The 22,581-nt window shown below is 34.3% G+C and overlaps 1 protein-coding gene across 1 annotated transcript; it reads right to left on the bottom strand.

Moving 5' to 3' along the window:
- On the bottom strand, positions 1 to 22,232 carry LOC105320455 (protein mono-ADP-ribosyltransferase PARP6). The gene is made up of 23 exons (XM_066087260.1): positions 22,086 to 22,232; positions 20,455 to 20,573; positions 20,174 to 20,266; positions 19,953 to 20,042; positions 16,386 to 16,534; positions 15,788 to 15,873; positions 14,066 to 14,129; positions 12,630 to 12,720; positions 11,590 to 11,650; positions 11,121 to 11,237; positions 10,668 to 10,826; positions 9,159 to 9,426; positions 8,689 to 8,784; positions 8,461 to 8,553; positions 7,882 to 8,007; positions 7,642 to 7,775; positions 6,859 to 6,907; positions 6,575 to 6,687; positions 5,866 to 5,938; positions 5,584 to 5,685; positions 5,269 to 5,326; positions 2,679 to 2,763; positions 1 to 2,434 (listed from the first exon to the last, which is right to left on the bottom strand). Exons 2-23 carry the CDS (start codon positions 20,534 to 20,536, stop codon positions 2,344 to 2,346), a joined length of 2,280 nt encoding a protein of 759 aa, XP_065943332.1. The 5' UTR covers positions 20,537 to 20,573; positions 22,086 to 22,232; the 3' UTR covers positions 1 to 2,343.
- Positions 22,233 to 22,581: the final 349 nt, after the last annotated feature.

The following is a 22,581-nucleotide window of genomic DNA, read 5'->3' as shown; positions in this document are numbered from 1 at the left end:
TCCAGTAAAACACATATTTTATTTATATCGTTCTAATAATTGAAATGTACAATCAATGTTACATTAAACAGTTTTAAAATTTATATCACTCAATATAACACCGCCAGATAATGAAGCCCCACGGTACATACACTGTCAGCCAGTAAACCTTGGAACAGTAAAATAGATGTGGGAATGCTCAGGGAATATTGATTATCACGATGTTCATTGTGGTCGGTGGATATTGATGATTCACCTCCAGTGAAAATGCTTGTCACTCGGTGGAAACTTGAGCTGTATCGTACGTAAGATAATAATTATGATTGTTGAATTTACTGATTATACGAATTGGAGTTTCATAAGTTTGAGAATTTCAAACAATAAAATTTAATTTTTTTAAAAGGTTTTTTGAGTTTTATAAAGTTTGAGGTTTGTGGTTTAATTTTGAGTTGACTAGCTCGATCAAGACTGGTGGATGATAAAATGATTAAGGAACTATAGCTGGAGATACAAAAATGTTGAAACCTGAGTGTACTACAGTACTGACAAGACACAACTATAAAACCAACCAGACCCCAAAAGCTGACCCCAGGTCCGGTTTTGGTCTGAATCTGATTTTTAAAACTGTGTCTGCCCTGGGTCGGCTTGGGGTTTGCTATGGGTTTACTCAGGGTCAGCTCTTCACTGGGATCCACTTTACACACTGAAGTGTGAAGCAGATCTACCCATCTTTTTCTTCCTGCCTGTAAGCCTGCTGTAAATTCCAAATACACATGAAGAAACTGGTCATTTTTCAGTAGAGATTTAAGGGTCTGCTTCTGAAATCAGGGTCTCCTTCTTATGTCTGCTCTGGGCTTGCTCTGGGTCAGTCTGAAGTCTGCTTGGGGTCAGCTCTGGACTCAAAACAGACCTTAAGCGGACACAGAAAGTAGGCCTGGGGTTTAATTGGGTTCTGCTATCTGTTAAGTTGGGTCTGGCTGGTACTATAAGTTGTATCTCCAGGTTGGTGAAAGCTAAAGTGTTGAGACACTGAGCAGTAGATTAAGATTCATGAATGTGAAAGGAGAGAGAATTTGAGTTGTATCTTTAGATGCTGAAGGGTTGTGTCTTGAGATATACCTACAGATTGCTGGATGTGGAATGACTGAGAGAGGAAGTTGTGGAGTATAGTGATATACAGTGGTCAGTTACAGTGGCATTCATAGACAACTGACTGAAAATTAAATCCCCAATGAATTGGAAGAAAACCAGTGCAATGTCCACCACACAAGCTTTATACGAACTTAACAAATACATGTAAATTAGTGTAGATTCTAAAAGAAACTTGTCAATAGGAAAGTAACTTAAGTATGATATTTATGACCAAATGTTCTGATTGTTCAAATCATCAACTACATGCGTGTACATTATGGTGCTTAAGCAGAGTGCTTCAATTCTTATACCGGGAAAATATGAATAAAAATAATGTGCATCTTCATCAAAAAACTAATAAAACATTAAATGATAATTATCAAAAACAAAACATGTTTAAAAAATTGTAATTATGTATATAATGATATATACATGTACATATTTCAGATATTTATATAATGAGGTCTCCAATTGAATCCAAATGACTAACCACATTGTAAAACAAGGGAATTCACTGTATATGTTAATAAGGAAGCTGTTATTATTAGGCATGAATAAAAAATATCAAGTACTGTCTTCAGGATTGTGAAAAGATACAAAATGGTACTGTGCAGTAAATCAATTCTGCTGTATGTACCAGAAAAAAAAAATAACAGTGGATGTAAATACTTGAATTTGTGATATTTTCATTGGTTCATTAGTCATCAGTGTCAAAGTAATCTTGTCATATTCCAAATGCTCAAACTTGATAAGTTTGTGACTGAAAAGACATATACATGTATGAGGTACATGACGCATGCAATCAATGCTTGATACAAAGTCAAAACAGCTTCACAGACTGTATGATTTCATTGGTCCACCTAAATTGTAGCTTTGCCCAGTGAACAGGTCAGGAGGTTTGGCCTTGGCCATGAGGAGGCTTACTGAGTAAAGGCTTATTCTACAAAGATTCATCCTCTCTGACCCTCTTTGGTCCCCTCCTTGTGCCCTGATCTTAACTGGGTCCTGGAGAATGTTTTGATGGTGTCTGTACTGTGAAGAATTCTCCTCCCTGACCCCTTTTGGTCCCCTTCTTGAGCCCTAAAGTCGACCCAGCCCTTAAGAGCAATCTGATGCGTTTTAATCTGTGTATGGATGTCCTCTCAGCATGATCCCCTTTAAGCCCTGAAAAGCATTCTGCTGCATTCTACGTAACGATGTGTTTCCTGCCCCCCATTTAATTTGAACCCCATTTCATGCCCTGAAGTTGACCGCATCCTGGATTGCCTGTAGGTTATTCTTATGCTGTGTATTGACGTCTTCCCCACACTGGCCAGCCTCATACCTAGGACCAAGAAAAAATAACACTATATATTATTAGGTCAAACTACAACTGACCAGTTATTTATACTTCTAGAAAAGCATACATACAGTATTACCTGGTATATAAAATCTCTATTAATAGTTTTTTACATAGCTTTATCTTCCTGGCTCTAAACAGCAATGTGACAGCTAACTTAGATCTCATATTTACAAGAGGTAACATTTAGAGCAGAAACAGCTATTGTATAAAAACAATCCATACTTACACAAAGAAGAAGCGCGTACACACATGATCGGATTCAGGGGACACCCAAATGGCACCAGATTTCTTCAGCGATGGGTGAGAGATCACTGTGAAAGATAAATGTATCAGTGGAGCCAGCGATATGACAACAAAAACAATTAATATCAATGTTTCAATGGAGCCAATGCGATATGACAATAACACAATCAATATCAAAGTATCAGTGGAGCCATGTGATATGACAATAAAACAGTTCATTTCAGTGTGTCATTGGAGCCAATGTGATATGACATTAACACAAAGGACTATATATGATAAGGGCCTAAAATGAACATCATTATTTTACTATCATTCTTTGTTTTCTTAGTACAGATAAGTATGTGATGTGTTTACATAATATTCATTTTAATTCAAGTGCCCACAATTTAGAAATATGACATTGTAAAGGCAACCTTTTTCCGCCATTTTTGCATTTTTAGCGTAAAACAGCTTGTTTTTAAGCAGTTTTTCCTTCCAAAAACATAGAGCGCACTCTTGAACAAATAAAATATTTTAATCAGAGATGTATCTAGCCAAGACTAATAAGTGACAACAAAATGTTCCTTGTTCAAGCATGCGCTCTATATTTCCCATTCGTAAATAGATAAGAAAAATGTCAATTTTTGGCTGATTTTGATTGAATTATAGAAATGGCGTCACTTCTGATGTCATATACTGCCAGTGAGTGCAAAAAAAATCAAATAAATAGATGAAAAATATATTCTATATCAACTCTTCTAAAAAATTATTCAACATTTTATTGTACCCGAAACACTTAAAAAATGGCGAATTATGGGGGCAAAATTTAACTCTTATCATATATAGTTCTTTGTTTGATTTCAGAGCCTTATTCAATCTTTATGAAGCACCTCATTTGCGATAATTCATGAATTTTCAAAAGATATTCAGTGTGAAAAATATCTTTGTAATAATTCAAACTGAAAAATTTAATGGTAACATATGATACAATATTTCATTACTTGCTCCAGCATCCAGATAATCATGATCAAGTTCTGTATCTAACAGTACCTTTGTACTAGATACACATCAATAGTTGTATTAACTGTGTACTAGACACACATCAATAGTTGTATTAACTGTGTACTAAGCACACATCAATAGTTGTATTAACTGTGTACTAGACACACATCAATAGTTGTATTAACTGTGACCTTTGTACTAGACACACATCAATAGTTGTATCAACTGTGTACTAGACACACATCAATAGTTGTATTAAATGTGACCTTTGTACTAGACACACATCAATAGTTGTATTAACTGTGTACTAGACACACATCAATAGTTGTATTAACTGTGTAATAGGCAAACATCAATAGTTGTATTAACTGTGTACTAGACACACATCAATAGTTGTATTAACTGTGTACTAGACACACATCAATAGTTGTATTAACTGTGTACTAGACACACATCAATAGTTGTATTAACTGTGACCTTTGTACCAGATACACATCAATAGTTGTATAAACTGTGTACTAGACACACATCAATAGTTGTATTAACTGTGTACTAGGCACACACCAATAGTTGTATTAACTGTGTACTAGACACACATCAATAGTTGTATTAACTGTGACCTTTGTACCAGATACACATCAATAGTTGTATTAACTGTGTACTAGACACACATCAATAGTTGTATTAACTATGTACTAGACACACATCAATAGTTGTATTAACTGTGACCTTTGTACTAGACACACATCAATAGTTGTATTAACTGTGTACTAGACACACATCAATAGTTGTATTAACTGTGTAATAGACACACATCAATAGTTGTATTAACTGTGACCTTTGTACTAGACACACATCAATAGTTGTATTAACTGTGTAATAGACACACATCAAAAGTTGTATTAACTGTGTACTAGACACACATCAATAGTTGTATTAACTGTGTACTAGACACACATCAATAGTTGTATTAACTGTGAACTAGTCACACATCAATAGTTGTATTAACTGTGTACTAGGCACACATCAATAGTTGTATTTACTGTGTACTAGACACACATCAATAGTTGTATTAACTGTGCAAGTCTGACTGTGATTCACTTAAGTAAAATCAGCATTGCTAGTTTGAATATTCAAGTTATTTATTTACATAAAGATGTGACCTGCTCCTCGGAAACCTATGGCTTAGATTCAGTATCCAAGCCTGTGGAGTGATTTGGTGTCACAAGATGCATCATCCAAATAAGTTTCGTAAAGATAGGACCATTGATAATTTAGAAATCACCATCAAAAGGCACCTGCTCCAAAAACTTTAATCAGCTCGAAAAACCTTAACCTCAGCAAGAATCTGAAATTTATTGCTGAGATTCATCATCTAAGTACCAGTATGCTAAGTCCATATCTAGATGCACCATCCAGGCAAGCTAGGTGAAGATAAGACTGACTATACTGAAAACTTAGATACAGGACCTGCTCCTAAAACTTTAACCAGGTCCAGGTGTGATCCAACGCCAATGCCAATGGTATTGCATTAGCACCCCAGACTTTGTCTCGGTGAGCTAACAACCAAAGACAATAATTGATGAACTGACCTTCACACAATGCTATACAGGTCATGCTCCGTCCGTGGTCCAGAAAGCGTGAGGCAGACTGTAAAACAGAATATTAATAACTCTCACAATCATATAACACATCATTACCTAACCTCCTCATCATTTCACATGATCCTCATCATTTCACATGATTGAATAATACATGTATGTAAATGTATATTAGTCCCATGATGATACACATAAATATACCGGTAATAAAAATGATCAACTTCTCTAAATTTAGAATTTTTTTAAAAAAATAAGAGATAATTAAATATATATAAGACAGCAGTACATATACATGTATAAACTCACCTCATTTTTTTGTTTACCACTTTTATACATCCTGGAATAATTAAATGATGTGGAAGAGTTTGGACTGAGATAAATTCCATTGCCATAAGCTGCTCCATTTACCTACAAGGATGAGGATTGTAATGTCTTACCCAGGGTAAAATCTGTGCAGTTCACAAAGCGTAAAACTGTCCATCACAGTTTATACAGGTACTCATAAAAATTCTACATAAATTCATTCCTATAATAGTGTATAATAATAATACCAGATGATGTCATTTTTCTAAAGTAAGAAGTTCTTACCTGTAATTTTGTTCCTGATCCCACCAATAAACCTTCTCGAATTATTGAGTGCCAGTTTTCAATACTAGAGCCACTGGATGGAGAATACTTTCGGTTAAATTAACAGTGTCAAACCCCACAAACAGAATCAAATAAGCCCACAATATGTAGCATCACTAGTTGTGTATAAATAAAAATTAGGAGGCCAATTTGACACATAGCTCACTTGGGTAGCCAACTTGCGATACATGTATTATCACGGTATTGTGAGGTTATAATTTGATCAAATATTATTTACTGCAGATTCCTTGTTTTACGCAAGAACATGTACTTAATTCAGTGACTTATTATAAACACTTTGCATCAAACTGTGAAAATTAAAAATCGCTAACACCAAACCTTTATCATAATTTTTTGTAGTTTTCATCTGTTTAAAAATTTGAAATCTGCGAGATGTGCTCTTGTGATTTTTCACAAATATTGATTTATCAAATCTTCCTGTTTACTAAATTCTTTCTTCAATGTATTAACATTTACAATTGTTTTGGAACTAAAAAAAAAAAAAAACCTTCATTAAGTTTGTAACTGCCTATGTACCTAAATATTTTAGGATGGTAAGGTCTAGAGAAAGTTTGGCTTCACCTTGCATTCTAAGAACGTTAATGACCTGACTTATTTGAACAGTCAGTCTCAAACAAACCTAAGTAATTGTATTCTCAAGGCTACTCACTGGAATGCAAATTCACTCCCATGTTTTTTCTTGAGATCTTGAAAGACTTTCTCCTTGGCAGGGGGGTTTTGTAACAGAAGGTACTGGTGAGAGGTATTCATAAATGACAGGCGCTACAAAAAATAAGCCACGATTGTGTTAACCAAGCACTGAAGATCAATATTTCATCTTGGTTGTTTTTTGCTTGGGGAGGGGGACAGTTTGTACCATAGAATATACCTGTAATATCTTTAATATAGAGACACAGAACTTGGATTTTATTTGTTTGGTCAAATCAATCTCACCCTCTCTTTGGGAAGCTTGACTATGTGTGATCTGTTGCTGGAGATGATCCTATAAAAGAGAGAGGAAAACATTCAACAAGTTGGCCATGCCATGAACTTTAATGTCCAGTTATATAGAGTGTCTACTGAGTTCTGTATCAAGCTAATCAATATGGTGCAATGTTACAGACAAATGACTTCAATATAATATCATCAGAGTAAAGAGCTCTTCATCATAACGTCATCAATTTCACACATTGTCAATACAGGTATTTCTTGATCTAGACTACCTAATTATCAGAAATTTTATATTCAACCATTTTGTCTCTTGAATTTCAATTGTAAAATATAAGGTACCATCATTATCACGTCCAAAATATATTGAACCCGGGATTCAATATTTTATGGGGGGTTCAATATTTCACAGCAATATATCGGACCCAGGTTCTTAATATTGCATAATATATTGAACCCAGGTTCAATATTTCGCGGTATCAAAATATTGTATAGCAGCGGTACTGTACTTTGGGGTGCTTTTTTAAGTTACTTTGTCTATGTCTCCAGTTGTTTAATAATACAATTATCCTTCCTTTTCAATGAAAAAGCCCTTTCATATACGAATTCCATGTACAGTCACTGTCCTGCTACATGATTCTGGATAATGTTTATAATGTGATTAACCAAAGTTGCTCTGTCATTGTACGTGTACCACTGCGACAGTCAGAGAAAATGTTAATAATCTGATTAATGAAATTGCTCTGTCATTGTAAGTTAATTAAAAATCTGTACTGGTTGAATGCGTACCACTGTAGGAGGGGATAGGCCAGAACATTCTTCTCCTCCATCTGTCTCTTGATCTTTGAGGGCTCGATCTGCACCAGCTGTGAGACCGGCGGAATAATCTCCAAAATTTTTCTAACTTTGTCATAATCCTTGGACTAAAAAATAAACATAATAATTCCATTAAAAGGTTAGATTAAGGGGTTGAATAGTTGGATAAAAAGTCTGTTCTGCATGTACATTGTACTGTCCGTCACCAATTACCTTTGGATTTAAAGCCAGCTCTGTGGATTTTGTTGGATCCACAACTGTGGGATAGGGGGAGAAAATGGTGTCTCGTCTTGGAGATACACATGCAGATCTGGTCATTGCTATCAACAAATCTACAACCTGTAATAGAACAAACATTTCAATTTGTCTCGGAAGAGATGGTATCAGTAGTAAACTGCATGGAAAATTTAATGGTACTTAATGCTTTCACAGAATTTGCATATGAATAAGGTTAATCAGTCCAAAACTAGCACATGTTTTTGTGCACAATAAATACACAATTTTTTCAATGGGTGGCACCGTAGGTTACAGATCGTCCATCCAAATTTTTTCAGACGGTGAGCTACAGACCTCAAGCTACACTGTGACTAAATGTGTAAATGTGCTTTAATTTAAGAAGTATTTTATTCAAGTATATAGATACATTGAAATGGATTGAACAGCAGGCATAATGCCTATTTATGTTCTCTCCTGTAAATGTGCTTTGCTGATGTTCCTTGTAAAAAAAATAATCATGTTGTGATGCTGATCTTTATATTGACAACACTTCAACTTTGGTGTACAAAGAGTTACCTCAGCGCCTGTTGCCACGGATTCTGCAGCATCAGCCATGACACCAAGTGTCTGAAAGGCAAACACACACAGTTCTCGCGAACACACCGAGGGCTACAATAAAAGGTCAAAGGTTACAACAATGAGTTTAAAATGTAAAGAGGAAGCTGAGCTGTTCATCCTGTATAACAAACTAGCTTGACATACCATGCTAGTTTTGTGATTTATAGGTGTTATGGGAATGCCTACCTTTAACATTGCACCATTTTGAAAGACATGAGCATCATCACAAACTACACAGAACTCGTTCAATGTGGGTATTCTTTGTCTGGCATACTGGTACACCTATAAATTACCAAGGGCATCACACATCAATACACAAGTAAAATACAATGCAGCAGGAAATAGTAACCTGTAATATTACACCTATCCTACTTATCTTCTGTGCATATTATCAAGGTTTTACATGAATAACATATTCAGATAAGCTATTATCTGGCCCTTGTCCTCTGATCCCGCAATTTGTACCTCTAACTAAACAAATTGAACATAGTTCACCGTACTTTTACTTACCTGTTTACTTTATCAGGCTATTACAAAAACAAAATTTTGTATCAAACTTATGCTGATTTATTTTCCGCGATTCGAAAATCGTCGCAAACAAAGAGGAAATTGGATACACGCGGAAAAAACCTGATATACGGTAACATGGCTCTTACTTGTATAAGAAAACCAAGATTTGGACTAGGGATTCTCTTGGATTTTTTCCCAAACCACAAAGATGTTGGTACTAGAGTGAAGTCGTCACCATCCTTAGTCAAATCAATGATACCGGGATCTTTCGGTATGTCCTTTGGGTCGACTGAATGTAGCCGGCTGATCTTCTTGATGCGTTTGGCTCCGGATGGATGAGAGGTCTGTCGCCGATACTCTGAACCACTCGGTTTGGGGGGTAGTGAACTATCACTAGCTTGGGCAGTGGTTTGCCTGTGGTGAGAGAGAGAGAGGCGTCAATAACTGTTATAGGAACTGCTTGCTATCCTATAAATGTATTTTGCCAGGCACAGAACTTTACTGGTGTACAATGGGGTTTACTGGTAAAAAAAATATGCATCATTTTTACATAATATTCAAGATCTATCAGATACTAAACTGAAATTTTTCTCAACTTAAAGAAAATCCCGAGCTCAACTTTGGCAGGTACTTTCAATGGTAATCACAGAATCTTAAGTGGTCACTCAATCTCATTTCTACTGACTGTAACCGTATACATGTACATCTAGTTATTTGCGTATACACAGTACATGCAATTCCACTGCTTTACATGAAAGTCTACATTAGAAAATCTACTGCTTTTTAACAAAATATGCTCCACTGTTTGGAAGCAATAATTGTGATGAAAAAAATCTCGTTGCCAACTTGGGTTTGACATTAATGCAACTTGAATTGGGGCAAAACTAAACTTTTTTTAATTAAGCATGATATAAAATGATGAGATTTCAAAGATAAGCTTTACACAGAACAGTGAAAGATGCCACTCTGGTGATAACAAGTCAATATCCTTGCAAAGGAAATGAATAATTTGCTATTCCACATGTGGCATAATGATGATGACTTCAGCGTATATATATAATTTGGCCATAAAAAATGACTTGCATGAAAAAGCCATTTTATACTCTTTTGGCATCACTGCATGTTTTGTGATAAGCATGTAAACATCATTTTTGATACTGAAAGAGAATATGTGATTTACATCTTCTTCTTGATTCTCTTATTTGTTAAATTTTTGCAACCTTATCTATTTTTACTGAATTAAAGTGCATGCAAATTTTTTTTCTTACATGAGTTGATATTGTTAACGTATTTTTTTATTATGTGTGTTGATGTTGCTTTTTTTCATTTTAGATGATATTCTTTAATGAGTTGGAGGCTCTATATTCATGTATATCTATATGCATTTTCAATTAAATTCTATGTGATAAGACTGCACACAATGCTACCTCTTATGGGTTTTAATTCTACCTCTTTTTTAACCATTGAATGTAAACATTATGGTGTGTAACTTGTACAGCAAGCTGTCCAATGCTACGGAAAGGCCTCATATCTAGTCTTCCTTTACAGTTTAGGATCACTACTGCATCAAAGCTCCTATTGCATCTAACTGTACACTGGTTCTGTACCCTGTCATGTGTCTGGTATCTATACACCGAGTACAACCCTGTCCTTACCCGTCTGACGTGCTCTGCCCTCCCATCAGGTGATTGACAGACAACAGGAGGTCTCCATTGTTAAGGACAAGGGCACTTAAGGCTTGGTCAGCAGTAAAGCCCATTTCCATCAGCCGTGCGATGTTCCTGTCGTGGGCTGTTTGTGACGATTCATCACAGCTAAAAATCAGAACACGCGTAGAGTCAAGATTTTTATATTTCATACATTGACCCTTTCTCTGTATGAATACTATATATATTGTACATCTACTTGCAAATGCACTTACTATTCTTTTCGCTTTTTCTGTAAATTTGTGATGCAAACGTTTACTATGAACTCATCAACCATTTACTATTAAAAACCAAAATTTAATTTTTTGTGAGTCTCAATTTTGAAATTATGAAAATATTAAAAAAGTTGCTGATCCAGCATGGTCTACAGTTTGATTCGCCATAGACTGGATTCAATCTTACTGTGGTTGTGGTGTGCAGCTAGCCGTCTGTGTTTTCTGCTCCGCCTCATCATACAGCTGCTGAATAAAAGAATTACTCAACCGACCCCACTGCTCACTGATAAAATCCGCCAAAACCCTACAACATAGGTAAAATCATAAAAACTTATTTACATTAAAAAAGTTTAATGTTAACACACTTATAAGAAACTGATGCTTACTGCTAAGTGATATTCATTCCCCTTGAGTTTATCAAATGTTGTAAACTTGACAGATATAAATGAATAATGCTTATAACGAATCAAAATTGCCCATTTCTGGCACTTTGTAATAAGCATGTTTTACTGTATTTCAGTCACTTGCACATCTCTTCACTATGATCACAGTCAACAACTTATTAACAGTTAAAATAAGTTTCTTTTTAAATTTGTAACTTAAATTGTTTGCAAATTTACTGTTGTAAGTAGCTCACAACATAATGATGGACTTACTTTTGTAACTGGCTGATTATTCCACTTTTGGAGGAGTGCAGCACTTGAATTAAAGGGGGTCCTGAAGGAGAAAGAAAGCAGCAGTGATGGACTGTTTTATCAATTCAATAATCAGGCTATAAAAGTCAAACATGTCATTCAATACAGATGATAGATTGAAATTCTTTGACTACTAAAACAAGTCAAAATATTCCAATAAATTTGGTGGAATATCGTACTTTGAATGCATATAAAACTTCAAATAAATACTTAATGAATACCATTGGTGTAACACAAACTAGAATAAAATACTGAAAGTGACATGGAATTTGTTAAAAAATCAATCCCACCATATGGCATGCCTCAACAAAGAGTACATTAAAATTTAAAGCATCTGCAGTTAATAATGGATAAGAAATCTTTGACAAAAATTTGTTTTTACAGACTGACAGACACACAGACAGACTCGTAAGGGTTAAACAGTATACCCCCCTCTCCTTTGGAAGGGGCCATGGTAAAAATTCACTAATTATTAAGATGTTGGATATACAAACTCTCATAACTAATCAGATATTTTTATACTTCAGAATCTATAGCCTACATTGTATACTCTACATGCAGTTAGTGCAACAAGCAGCATTTATTGTGGGTTATAAATGTACAACCAGCTTCATTTAACACACATGTAAATATATCAAGGCATGAGTAATCTGTAAAAATTCGTTTTGATATTTATATATTAAGTTTACATAAAAGATGTTCCACTAGGTACATGTAATGACTTTAAATCAAAGTTTATAAGTTTTCTTTTTTTCTCTCTCATTGAGTTTGTTTACCTGCTTTCTAATTCTGTTAGTTTTCCCATCATTGATAAGACATAAATCTATGCTGTGTCAGCTTTTAAGCAAATTCATATAGATTTATTATAAAACATAATGACTGTGCATGAAAAATAAGAGATCTATACCCTTGATAATTTATTTCTCAGTCTATGCACATCCTTACAGTGGCTTTATCCAAAACTAGGTTCTGTCAGTGCCTTTGTCCTATCAACTACTTACTGGGGGCATCCAGGTACTGAGACAGTGACAAGTTGAGTCGGATCACCAATGGCTGCAGGCGATCTAGGTTCCAGGCCTCAGCTATCTCCCTCTACAACAAAACAACAACTCAATCAGAGGTATCCATAAAGGTCATTTGAGGAGAAAGAAAATACAATCATATTCATAGAGGAGGAAAACACAATCAGAAGTATTCATTACCGGAGGAAGAAAGCACAATCAAAAGTATTCATAAAGGCGGAGGTACTGGTAAACAAAATCAGAATTAGCTGAAGGTCTGTAGCTCCTGGTCTGAAAAAAATTCGGATGGACGACCTGAGAGCTACAGTTCCATAGTTCGTGTTGAAAAGTTGCAATACATGGCTCACAAGAACTTGCACTATTTTTGGACTGATTGATTTCATATCTGGACACATTTTTTTAACAAATATTTGATTCCAAAATTTTTTATTACAGATTTCGTCACTTTACTTGCCTCTGATATTCTTAAAAACACCATCACCAGCCCTGTAAAGTGAAGAAGTGTAGTTTGTCGACACATAAAAATGGCAGCTCTCGATCTGCACCTAAATTTAACTTTTTTGAGGACGGTTAGCATGTTTATGAGAGAGTCGTAGGCAAGTTAAGCAACAACATCACTAGTAAATAATATAAAGAATTTGATGGTACCAATTATTTCGAAAGAATTTGTGTGGAAATTGGATTAATCAGTCCAAAACTAAAAGAGGCTTTCATGAGCTGTAAATTGCAACTTTTTAAAATGACGGAACTGTAACTCCTTGATTATCCATCCATATTTTTTAAAAGCGGGAGCTACAGACCTGCAGATAAATCAGAATTTAACATTAAGGATGAAGTGTACATTCAGAAGAATGTATTCATAATGGTGGGAAATAACAATGTCAGAAGTACTTTTTAAGGAGGATGTCAACCCAAGTGAAAGAAGTATTCACTCAGACAGAAATGAGGAAGTTTAAAGTTTCACAAAAATTAATAGAGGGAATAAACATAATTAGAAACTTTCGTAAATGAGAAAAATCAGAAGTATTTAGATAGGAAGAAGTAAAAAAATTCAAACATATCAGTTAGGAGAAATTAGCACATCCACAGGTATTCAAACACACCCAAAAGTGTCAATAAGAAAGAAGTAAACACAATCATAAGTACTCATAAGAAGGAAATAAACCTAATCAAAAATAAACATAAAGTATTAAAGTTAAGTATTCATAACGAAGGATGGAAAAAAAATAATCAGAAGTATTTTTATTCATTAAGAAGGAAGCAAACTCAGTCATAAGTATTTATAATGGAAGAGGTATTCTAATGAAAATTATCAAAATGACTTGATTCATCATTAGACATTATTAATCAATGTTCAGGCCAAAATATATTGATTTAATTTGTAGGTCGACACAGATTTTTCAAATCCTATATACCTCGAGAAGAGAAGCCAAGTTAATTTTGATTTCAGTGTCCACTTCCTCGATAGATTCAAAAGCCCTGAAAAAGAAAAGAACATCAGCTTTAGCTAACAGTCTATGAATATTGCATGCCAGTTAGGGAAACTTGCCAACAATCTATGATCATATCATGACAGTGAGGGTAAAAGTTGAGAATGTTCATTCAAGAAATCGCTGCTGATTGAGGTGTATCATTTGTTAAATAAGCAATTTCATGAATGATTTTCTAAAGGGTGCTAATTTCCAAATGTTACCCTCATTTGGAAACAGTGATAATTTTACTAAAGTTTACTAAAGTTTACATCAAACTGCATTTATTTTAAATTTAAATTTTATACTTATTGCCAAAATATACCTATTCCTCTCCATATTCAAAATTCTTTTTATACTTCTATAAATAATTAAAAGAGCTTAAACTTTACAACTAGAAGTGTACACCACCGACAGCTGACGGTACAAGGAATGTTTCTATTGGTGTACACCACTGACAGTACAAGGGATGTTTCTATTGGTGTACATCACTGACAGCTGACAGTACAAGGAATGTTTTTATTGGTGTACATCACAGACAGCTGACAGTACAAGGAATGTTTCTATTGGTGTACATCACTGACAGTACAGGGAATGTCTCTATTGGTGTACATCACTGACAGCTGACAGTACAGGGAATGTCTCTTAATGTGTACACCACTGACAGATGACAGTACAGGGAATGTCTCTATTGGTGTACACTACTAACAGCTGACAGCACAGGGAATGTCTCAATTGGTGTACATCACTGGCAGTACAGGGAATGTCTCTAATGGTGTACACCACTAACAGCTGACAGCACTGGGAGTGTCTCTATTGGTGTACACCACTAACAGCTGACAGCACTGGGAGTGTCTCTTTTGGTGTACACCACTAACAGCTGACAGCACTGGGAGTGTCTCTATTGGTGTACATCACTGACAGCTGACAGTGCAGAGAATGTCTCTATTGGTGTACATCACTGACAGTACAGGGAATGTTTCTATTGGTGTACATCACTGACAGCTGACAGTACAGGGACTGTCTCTTAATGTGTACACCACTGACAGATGACAATACAGGGAATGTCTCTATTGGTGTACACTACTAACAGCTGACAGCACTGGGAGTGTCTCTATTGGTGTACACCACTAACAGCTGACAGTACAGGGAATGTCTCTATTGGTGTACATCACTGACAGTACAGGGAATGTCTCTATTGGTGTACATCACTGACAGCTGACAGTACAGGGACTGTCTCTTAATGTGTACACCACTGACAGATGACAGTACAGGGAATGTCTCTATTGGTGTACACTACTAACAGCTGACAGTACAGGGAATGTCTCTTTTGGTGTACATCACTGGCAGTACAGGGAATGTCTCTATTGGTGTACACCACTAACAGCTGACAGCACTGGGAGTGTCTCTATTGGTGTACATCACTGACAGCTGACAGTGCAGAGAATGTCTCTATTGGTGTACACCAATGACAATACAGGGAGTGTTTCTATTGGTGTACATCACTGACAGATGACAGTACAGGGAATGTTTCTATTTGTGTACAATATTGACTGCATACAATCAAAAGTATTCATAACGGCAGAAGTACTGGTAAACAAAATCAGAATTAGCTGATGGGCGACCTGAGAGCTAGAGTTCCGTGAGTGTTTCTATTGGTCAACCTACCTGTAGTCCATCACATGTTCTCCGTAACAGCCCCACAGCTTCTCCATGTCTCTCAGCAGTACAGGGTTTATCTCCACTTCCTCTCCCTGCACAGAACATGCCCCAACATCAGTGATACATATTCAAGAGAGATACGGTAGTTATTATCATACCAAGAAAATTAGTATTAATGTCAACTTTATATCTTTATAATAATAGATCAAAAATTAAGATGAGGTTATACATGTATTAAAAATTATGAAATGTAAAGATGAGAAGGCAAAGTGTCGGCCATTTTACTGAATATTAATTCTCTCCAGACAGACATAGAGATATATCCATCAGTCATATGTCATGTTTAAACCAATGAAAGTGTGACATTTTAGTCCAAGGGAAAACAAAATAGTTTATCAACTGGTGATTTACCTCTATACAGGTATCACATTATCTATTCTTCCATAAACTGGTCATATTAATCAATAAAATCTATTCTAGATACGTAATCTATCTTTATCTCCAGCTCTAGCTATGTAATCTATCCTTATCTCCAGCTCTGTACTCTAATAGTATGTATAAGTTTAACTACATCTTTACCTCTAGCTATGTAACCTATTCCTACCTCCCTCATTTGGTCGTACTCATCCATGTAATCTACTCCATCATCATCTTCCTCATCTTCATCTGTGTCCAGGGTTTCAGGGCAGTCTTCGTAACATGAATTGTCTGTATCCATGCTGTCTGACCGGTCAATGCTACCCTCCCTCAGCTCTGTAATACACAGCCACCCACTTATATCACACCTTAGGGTCTCTGACATCTCTTTGAAAGACAACTCATCGAAAAAAAATCATCAATGCGACAACTCACAGAATTAACAGCTCATCGAAAGGACAAGTCATGAAATAGACAACTCATGGACAACACATCGATACTCATCGACAGTCATCAAAAGTGAAAAAAACTACAATTATTAAGATTTTCATTTTTATAAACATTTATTAATTATTTACCCTCAAGATCATTTAAATAGTTGCCATCTCTGATTTATTCCCCGACAGTTGACACGATTGTAATTTTTTGTCTTAAGAAATGTCCTTCTTGTGTGGCCTCTTCGAATTAGAATCCCCTTACAATTCCTTAGTTTAAATTTTCAATAAGTTTTGATTTTTTAGTTCTTATTCATTTTTCCTATCGCATAGGTGTACAAAACCACTGTATGCCAATTTGTTTTTATTCCTCTGAGACGGAATAAAGGTGAATCGCTACGTACCTCCCTCAGCCATGTCTTAACTGAGTATGAAATAAAATAATCTGAGAAGTGTTCACAGATTGTTATTTCAAAGTATATAATATCGATGATTTGTCACCACCCATGAGTTGACATTCTCTGACATGTTGCGTTGGCGAGTTTTACTTTCAATTAGTTGATTTTCCATGAGTTGTTGCATTCGACGAGTTGTCTTTCGATGAGGTGTCTGGTACCGCACACCTTAATGCTTTACCAAACTTGTCTGTAACTCTATAAACCAATTTACCATATCAAATCACATTTTTGAACCAGAAATTTCAAGAGTATTTACACTTACACCTTCACATCCAATAATGTAGCAGCATGTCTTTGAGGCTGTGAAGCCAGCAGAAGATTTGATTGACATACTGAGTATAACAAACAATTATCAACAGAAAGAGTACATGGGTCTGTCACCGAGTTATTCTGGAAACATGCACTAAAACGTTCGCTATATTTACCAGTATTTACTACTCGACACATTGATGAATTACAAATATCATAAATCATATTCCAAAAAAATGTTTAATATCATGAAGACGGTTTGGTTAATTCACAGTGTTATATGTACATCAATAAAAAAAATTCTTACTGTGTACAACATATTATTGAACAGCATTGTTACACGCATCTCTATATTACCTGTGTTCAGATTCATTGACTAATTAGTTACATGTATCTCTATATTACCTCTGTTCAGATTCATTGACTAATTAGTTACATGTATCTTCACATTACCTCTGTTCAGATTCATTGACTAATTAGTTACATGTATCTCTATATTACCTCTGTTCAGATTCATTGACTAATTTGTTACATGTATCTTCACATTACCTCTGTTCAGATTCATTGACTTATTAGTTACATGTATCTCTATATTACCTCTGTTCAGATTTATTGACTAATTTGTTACAAGTATCTCTATATTACCTCTGTTCAGATTTATTGACTAATTTGTTACAAGTATCTCTATATTACCTCTGTTCAGATTTATTGACTAATTAGTTACATGTATCTCTACATTACCTCTGTTCAGATTCATTGACTAATTAGTTACATGTATCTTCACATTACCTCTGTTCAGATTCATTGACTTGTTAGTTACAAGTATCTCTTTATTACCTCTGTTCAGATTCATTGACTAATTAGTTACATGTATCTCTATATTACCTCTGTTCAGATTCATTGACTAATTAGTTACACGCATCTCTATATTACCTGTGTTCAGATTCATTGACTAATTAGTTACATGTATCTCTATATTACCTCTGTTCAGATTCATTGACTAATTTGTTACAAGTATCTCTATATAACCTCTGTTCAGATTTATTGACTAATTAGTTACATGTATCTCTACATTACCTCTGTTCAGATTCATTGACTAATTAGTTACATGTATCTTCACATTACCTCTGTTCAGATTCATTGACTTATTAGTTACATGTATCTCTTTATTACCTCTGTTCAGATTTATTGACTAATTAGTTACATGTATCTCTATATTACCTCTGTTCAGATTCATTGACTAATTAGTTACATGTATCTCTATATTACCTCTGTTCAGATTCATTGACTTATTAGTTACAAGTATCTCTATAATACCTCTGTTCAGATTCATTGACTAATTAGTTACAAGTATCTCTATATTACCTCTGTTCAGATTCATTGACTAATTAGTTACATGTATCTCTATATTACCTCTGTTCAGATTCATTGACTAATTTGTTACATGTATCTTCACATTACCTCTGTTCAGATTCATTGACTTATTAGTTACATGTATCTCTATATTACCTCTGTTCAGATTTATTGACTAATTAGTTACATGTATCTCTATATTACCTCTGTTCAGATTCATTGACTAATTAGTTACAAGTATCTCTATATTACCTCTGTTCAGATTTATTGACTAATTAGTTACATGTATCTTCACATTACCTCTGTTCAGATTCATTGACTAATTAGTTACATGTATCTCTACATTACCTCTGTTCAGATTCATTGACTAATTAGTTACATGTATCTTCACATTACCTCTGTTCAGATTCATTGACTAATTAGTTACATGTATCTTCACATTACCTCTGTTCAGATTCATTGACTAATTAGTTACATGTATCTCTATATTACCTCTGTTCAGATTCATTGACTAATTTGTTACAAGAATCCCTATAATACCTCTGTTCAGATTCATTGACTAATTTGTTACAAGTATCTCTATATTACCTGTGTTCAGATTCATTGACTAATTAGTTACATGTATCTCTATATTACCTCTGTTCAGATTTATTGACTAATTAGTTACATGTATCTCTATATTACCTCTGTTCAGATTCATTGACTAATTTGTTACAAGTATCTCTATATTACCTCTGTTCAGATTCATTGACTAATTAGTTACATGTATCTCTATATTACCTCTGTTCAGATTCATTGACTAATTTGTTACAAGTATCTCTATATTACCTCTGTTCAGATTCATTGACTAATTAGTTACATGTATCTTCATATTACCTCTGTTCAGATTCATTGACTTGTTAGTTACAAGTATCTCTATAATACCTCTGTTCAGATTCATTGACTAATTTGTTACAAGTATTTCTATATTACCTCTGTTCAGATTCATTGACTAATTAGTTACATGTATCTCTATATTACCTCTGTTCAGATTCATTGACTAATTAGTTACATGTATCTCTATATTACCTCTGTTCAGATTCATTGACTAATTAGTTACAAGTATCTCTATATTACCTCTGTTCAGATTCATTGACTAATTAGTTACATGTATCTTCACATTACCTCTGTTCAGATTCATTGACTTATTAGTTACAAGTATCTCTATATTACCTCTGTTCAGATTCATTGACTAATTAGTTACAAGTATCTCTATATTACCTCTGTTCAGACCCATGATGATGTTCTTTATGGACTCATTGCTGTATTCTGAGCAGTCCTCATTGTCATGTCTTGTTATGAAAGTGTTTTCTACAATAAATCATCAAATATGTTCAAACTTCGTATCCCTTGGAGTTTATCCCAGCCTCTCTCTCTCTCTCTCTCTCTCTCTCTCTCTCTCTCTCTCATTTTAGTGAAATAATTTAGTTTTAATATTTTACCTGGATAATCATCTGAGATACAAATGGATACCAGCTGTTTGTTGTTGTTCTTTGTGTACGCGAAGGTCAGTGAATTGTCTGTCTGGTGGAAATCTACAAGGATAGGAGAATCAAGAATGTACTTCAACATTAATGATCCAATTTTACAAGGTCTACAATGATTCAAATCTGCAACTGAATGAAGAGATAACCTAATATTTCCATTCAGGTATCTAGAAAGTGATCAAATGACTGTTACTGATGACTGTCTTTATTGTACATGTCTAAAAAAGCCGACAAACCTGTAAATGGCCATCCATACTGTTCACATACAGCAATAGCACTGTTGACATCCTCAGCAAATCTCTGTTGGCGCAAAGTCATATTCTTTGTTCAGTCTCACAACATTTCTTGGTTATTTCTAGAGGCAATAGTAAATTAATTTTTTAAAAATAGAAAATATTTGAAAATAATCTCACAGATTTTTCATTTATAAAAGGCATCATAAAATACTATGAATTTAAGAATCATTAAATTGAATAATCAGACAAGTACAAAAGTTTGATTTAAGGACTTGTGAAATTCTAAATCACTGTGCACTTCTTGTGAATGAAATTCATAATACCAACTATATTGTTATTTTAGAAATATAACAAAATATAATATACATACAGTCAAAAATAGAGATATCGATAAATTAAAGCACACTGACTAAAAATCTATTGTTTTTCCATCACTCTCTTAATAAAAAAATTAATACAACCTTTTGTAACCTATATATCTTTTGGCAGGTGTCAAAAATATAAGACACTGACCTTGCTTATTGAAAATTCAATTTTTAAGGTCAGTAGAGGGTTTAAAATTTTGCGCCCTCTGCACAGGGTATTGCGCATTACTGTTGTAAAACACAAATTTAAAATAAAATGTTCATTGATACAGGTTATCATGTAACGTTTTTATTTCAGAAAAATTACTTATCAAAAAATTATTTTAAGTGAAATGAATCATTAGAATTTTTAATTTTTTTCGCCGCTTCTTCAAAATCGACGTTATTGTCGTCGGAGTCAACGTCTTAGGATGACGTCAGTTGAGACTCTGACGTAACAATTGACAAAAATTAACGTCGTGCATTTTCTATTACAGCGTCAATAATTAAAATCAAAACTATAATTTGCAAAATAAAAACATATTCGCAACCCTTCTACGTTCTGTGTGAGTGGAAATGTATTTTTTCTTCTAATACAAATAAAATTAAATTTGATTCGTAAAGATCCTTTTGTTTTATACAATTCTATAATGTAAAATGGCTGGCACGGCACGTTTATAGGATCAAGCTATGAGGACGGATAGCCTAAAAACCATCTGATCAATTTCGTTTTAATTTGGCAAAAAGTTAACTTATAAGTTAACTTTCCATCGCTGAAAATTTAAAGAAAATCGTATGTTTGTAATTTTTAAAATATGAAATTGAAAATGAAAACCCTCATTTTCCTGTATAATCCTATATAAAATGTCGGTGATGAATTGGACATACGACCAAAATTTGAGCGCGACAAACAGATAAACTATCCGGTCAATTTACTTTATAATTTGCACATAGTTTACTCATAAGTTGACATTTCACTGTAAAAAATTTAAAGGAAATCGTATGTTTGAAACATTCTCCCCCGAGACTCCTTAATACACTTCCCCATTTCATATAATATAGTAAAATATATAACCGTTATGCTGTTAATGTAAACTAATATCAAGCAACATAAAATTCCTCATAGATCATATTCGTATTGTAATTGCACATTTGGTATTTTCGAAAATTAGAAAGTGAAAGTAATACTAAGAGGAAAATGAACGGAGGAAAATCAATCAAAATCAACTGTTTGCAAAGTCACTAAGAACATTGTACATCCCCTCGACAATGACCACATGCACCCACCTGTTGAATAAGTTCTAAAAGTCAACAGTTCACGTCGAAAGGCTAAAGAATAGTTAAGATACATTTAAGATCCAACAAAACATTCAACTTTACATTTTCACTTGACGTCGGTTTGTGCAATAATAAACTACGTATATTTTGTGAAGCTCGAGCCCGACAATAGCAAAACGGATTTAACTAGCTAATCAAAGTACTGAAGTACTGTCGGGAGTTGATTTTATTGATTATTATCAATTTTAAAATCAACATATGTTATTTTGCCTGGCAAGTAGTTTCTAATCTGTATTTGAATTACGCACATTTTTATAATATGAATAATCTCGAACTTTTCCGACAAGAATTTCGAGAAAACCCCATATGTATGGCACGCCAAATTCACAAAAATGAGCTAAACATAGTTTCACAGTCGATAAAACAGGTTTATCGACTGTTAACTATAGTTTACGGATCGTAAACTATAGTTACCGACGTTAATCTATATTTCACATCTGTAAAC

Source organism: Magallana gigas, chromosome 6, assembly GCF_963853765.1.
Source record: "Magallana gigas chromosome 6, xbMagGiga1.1, whole genome shotgun sequence".
NCBI lineage: Eukaryota > Metazoa > Mollusca > Bivalvia > Ostreida > Ostreidae > Magallana > Magallana gigas.
This window is presented reverse-complemented; position numbering and strand designations above follow the sequence as displayed.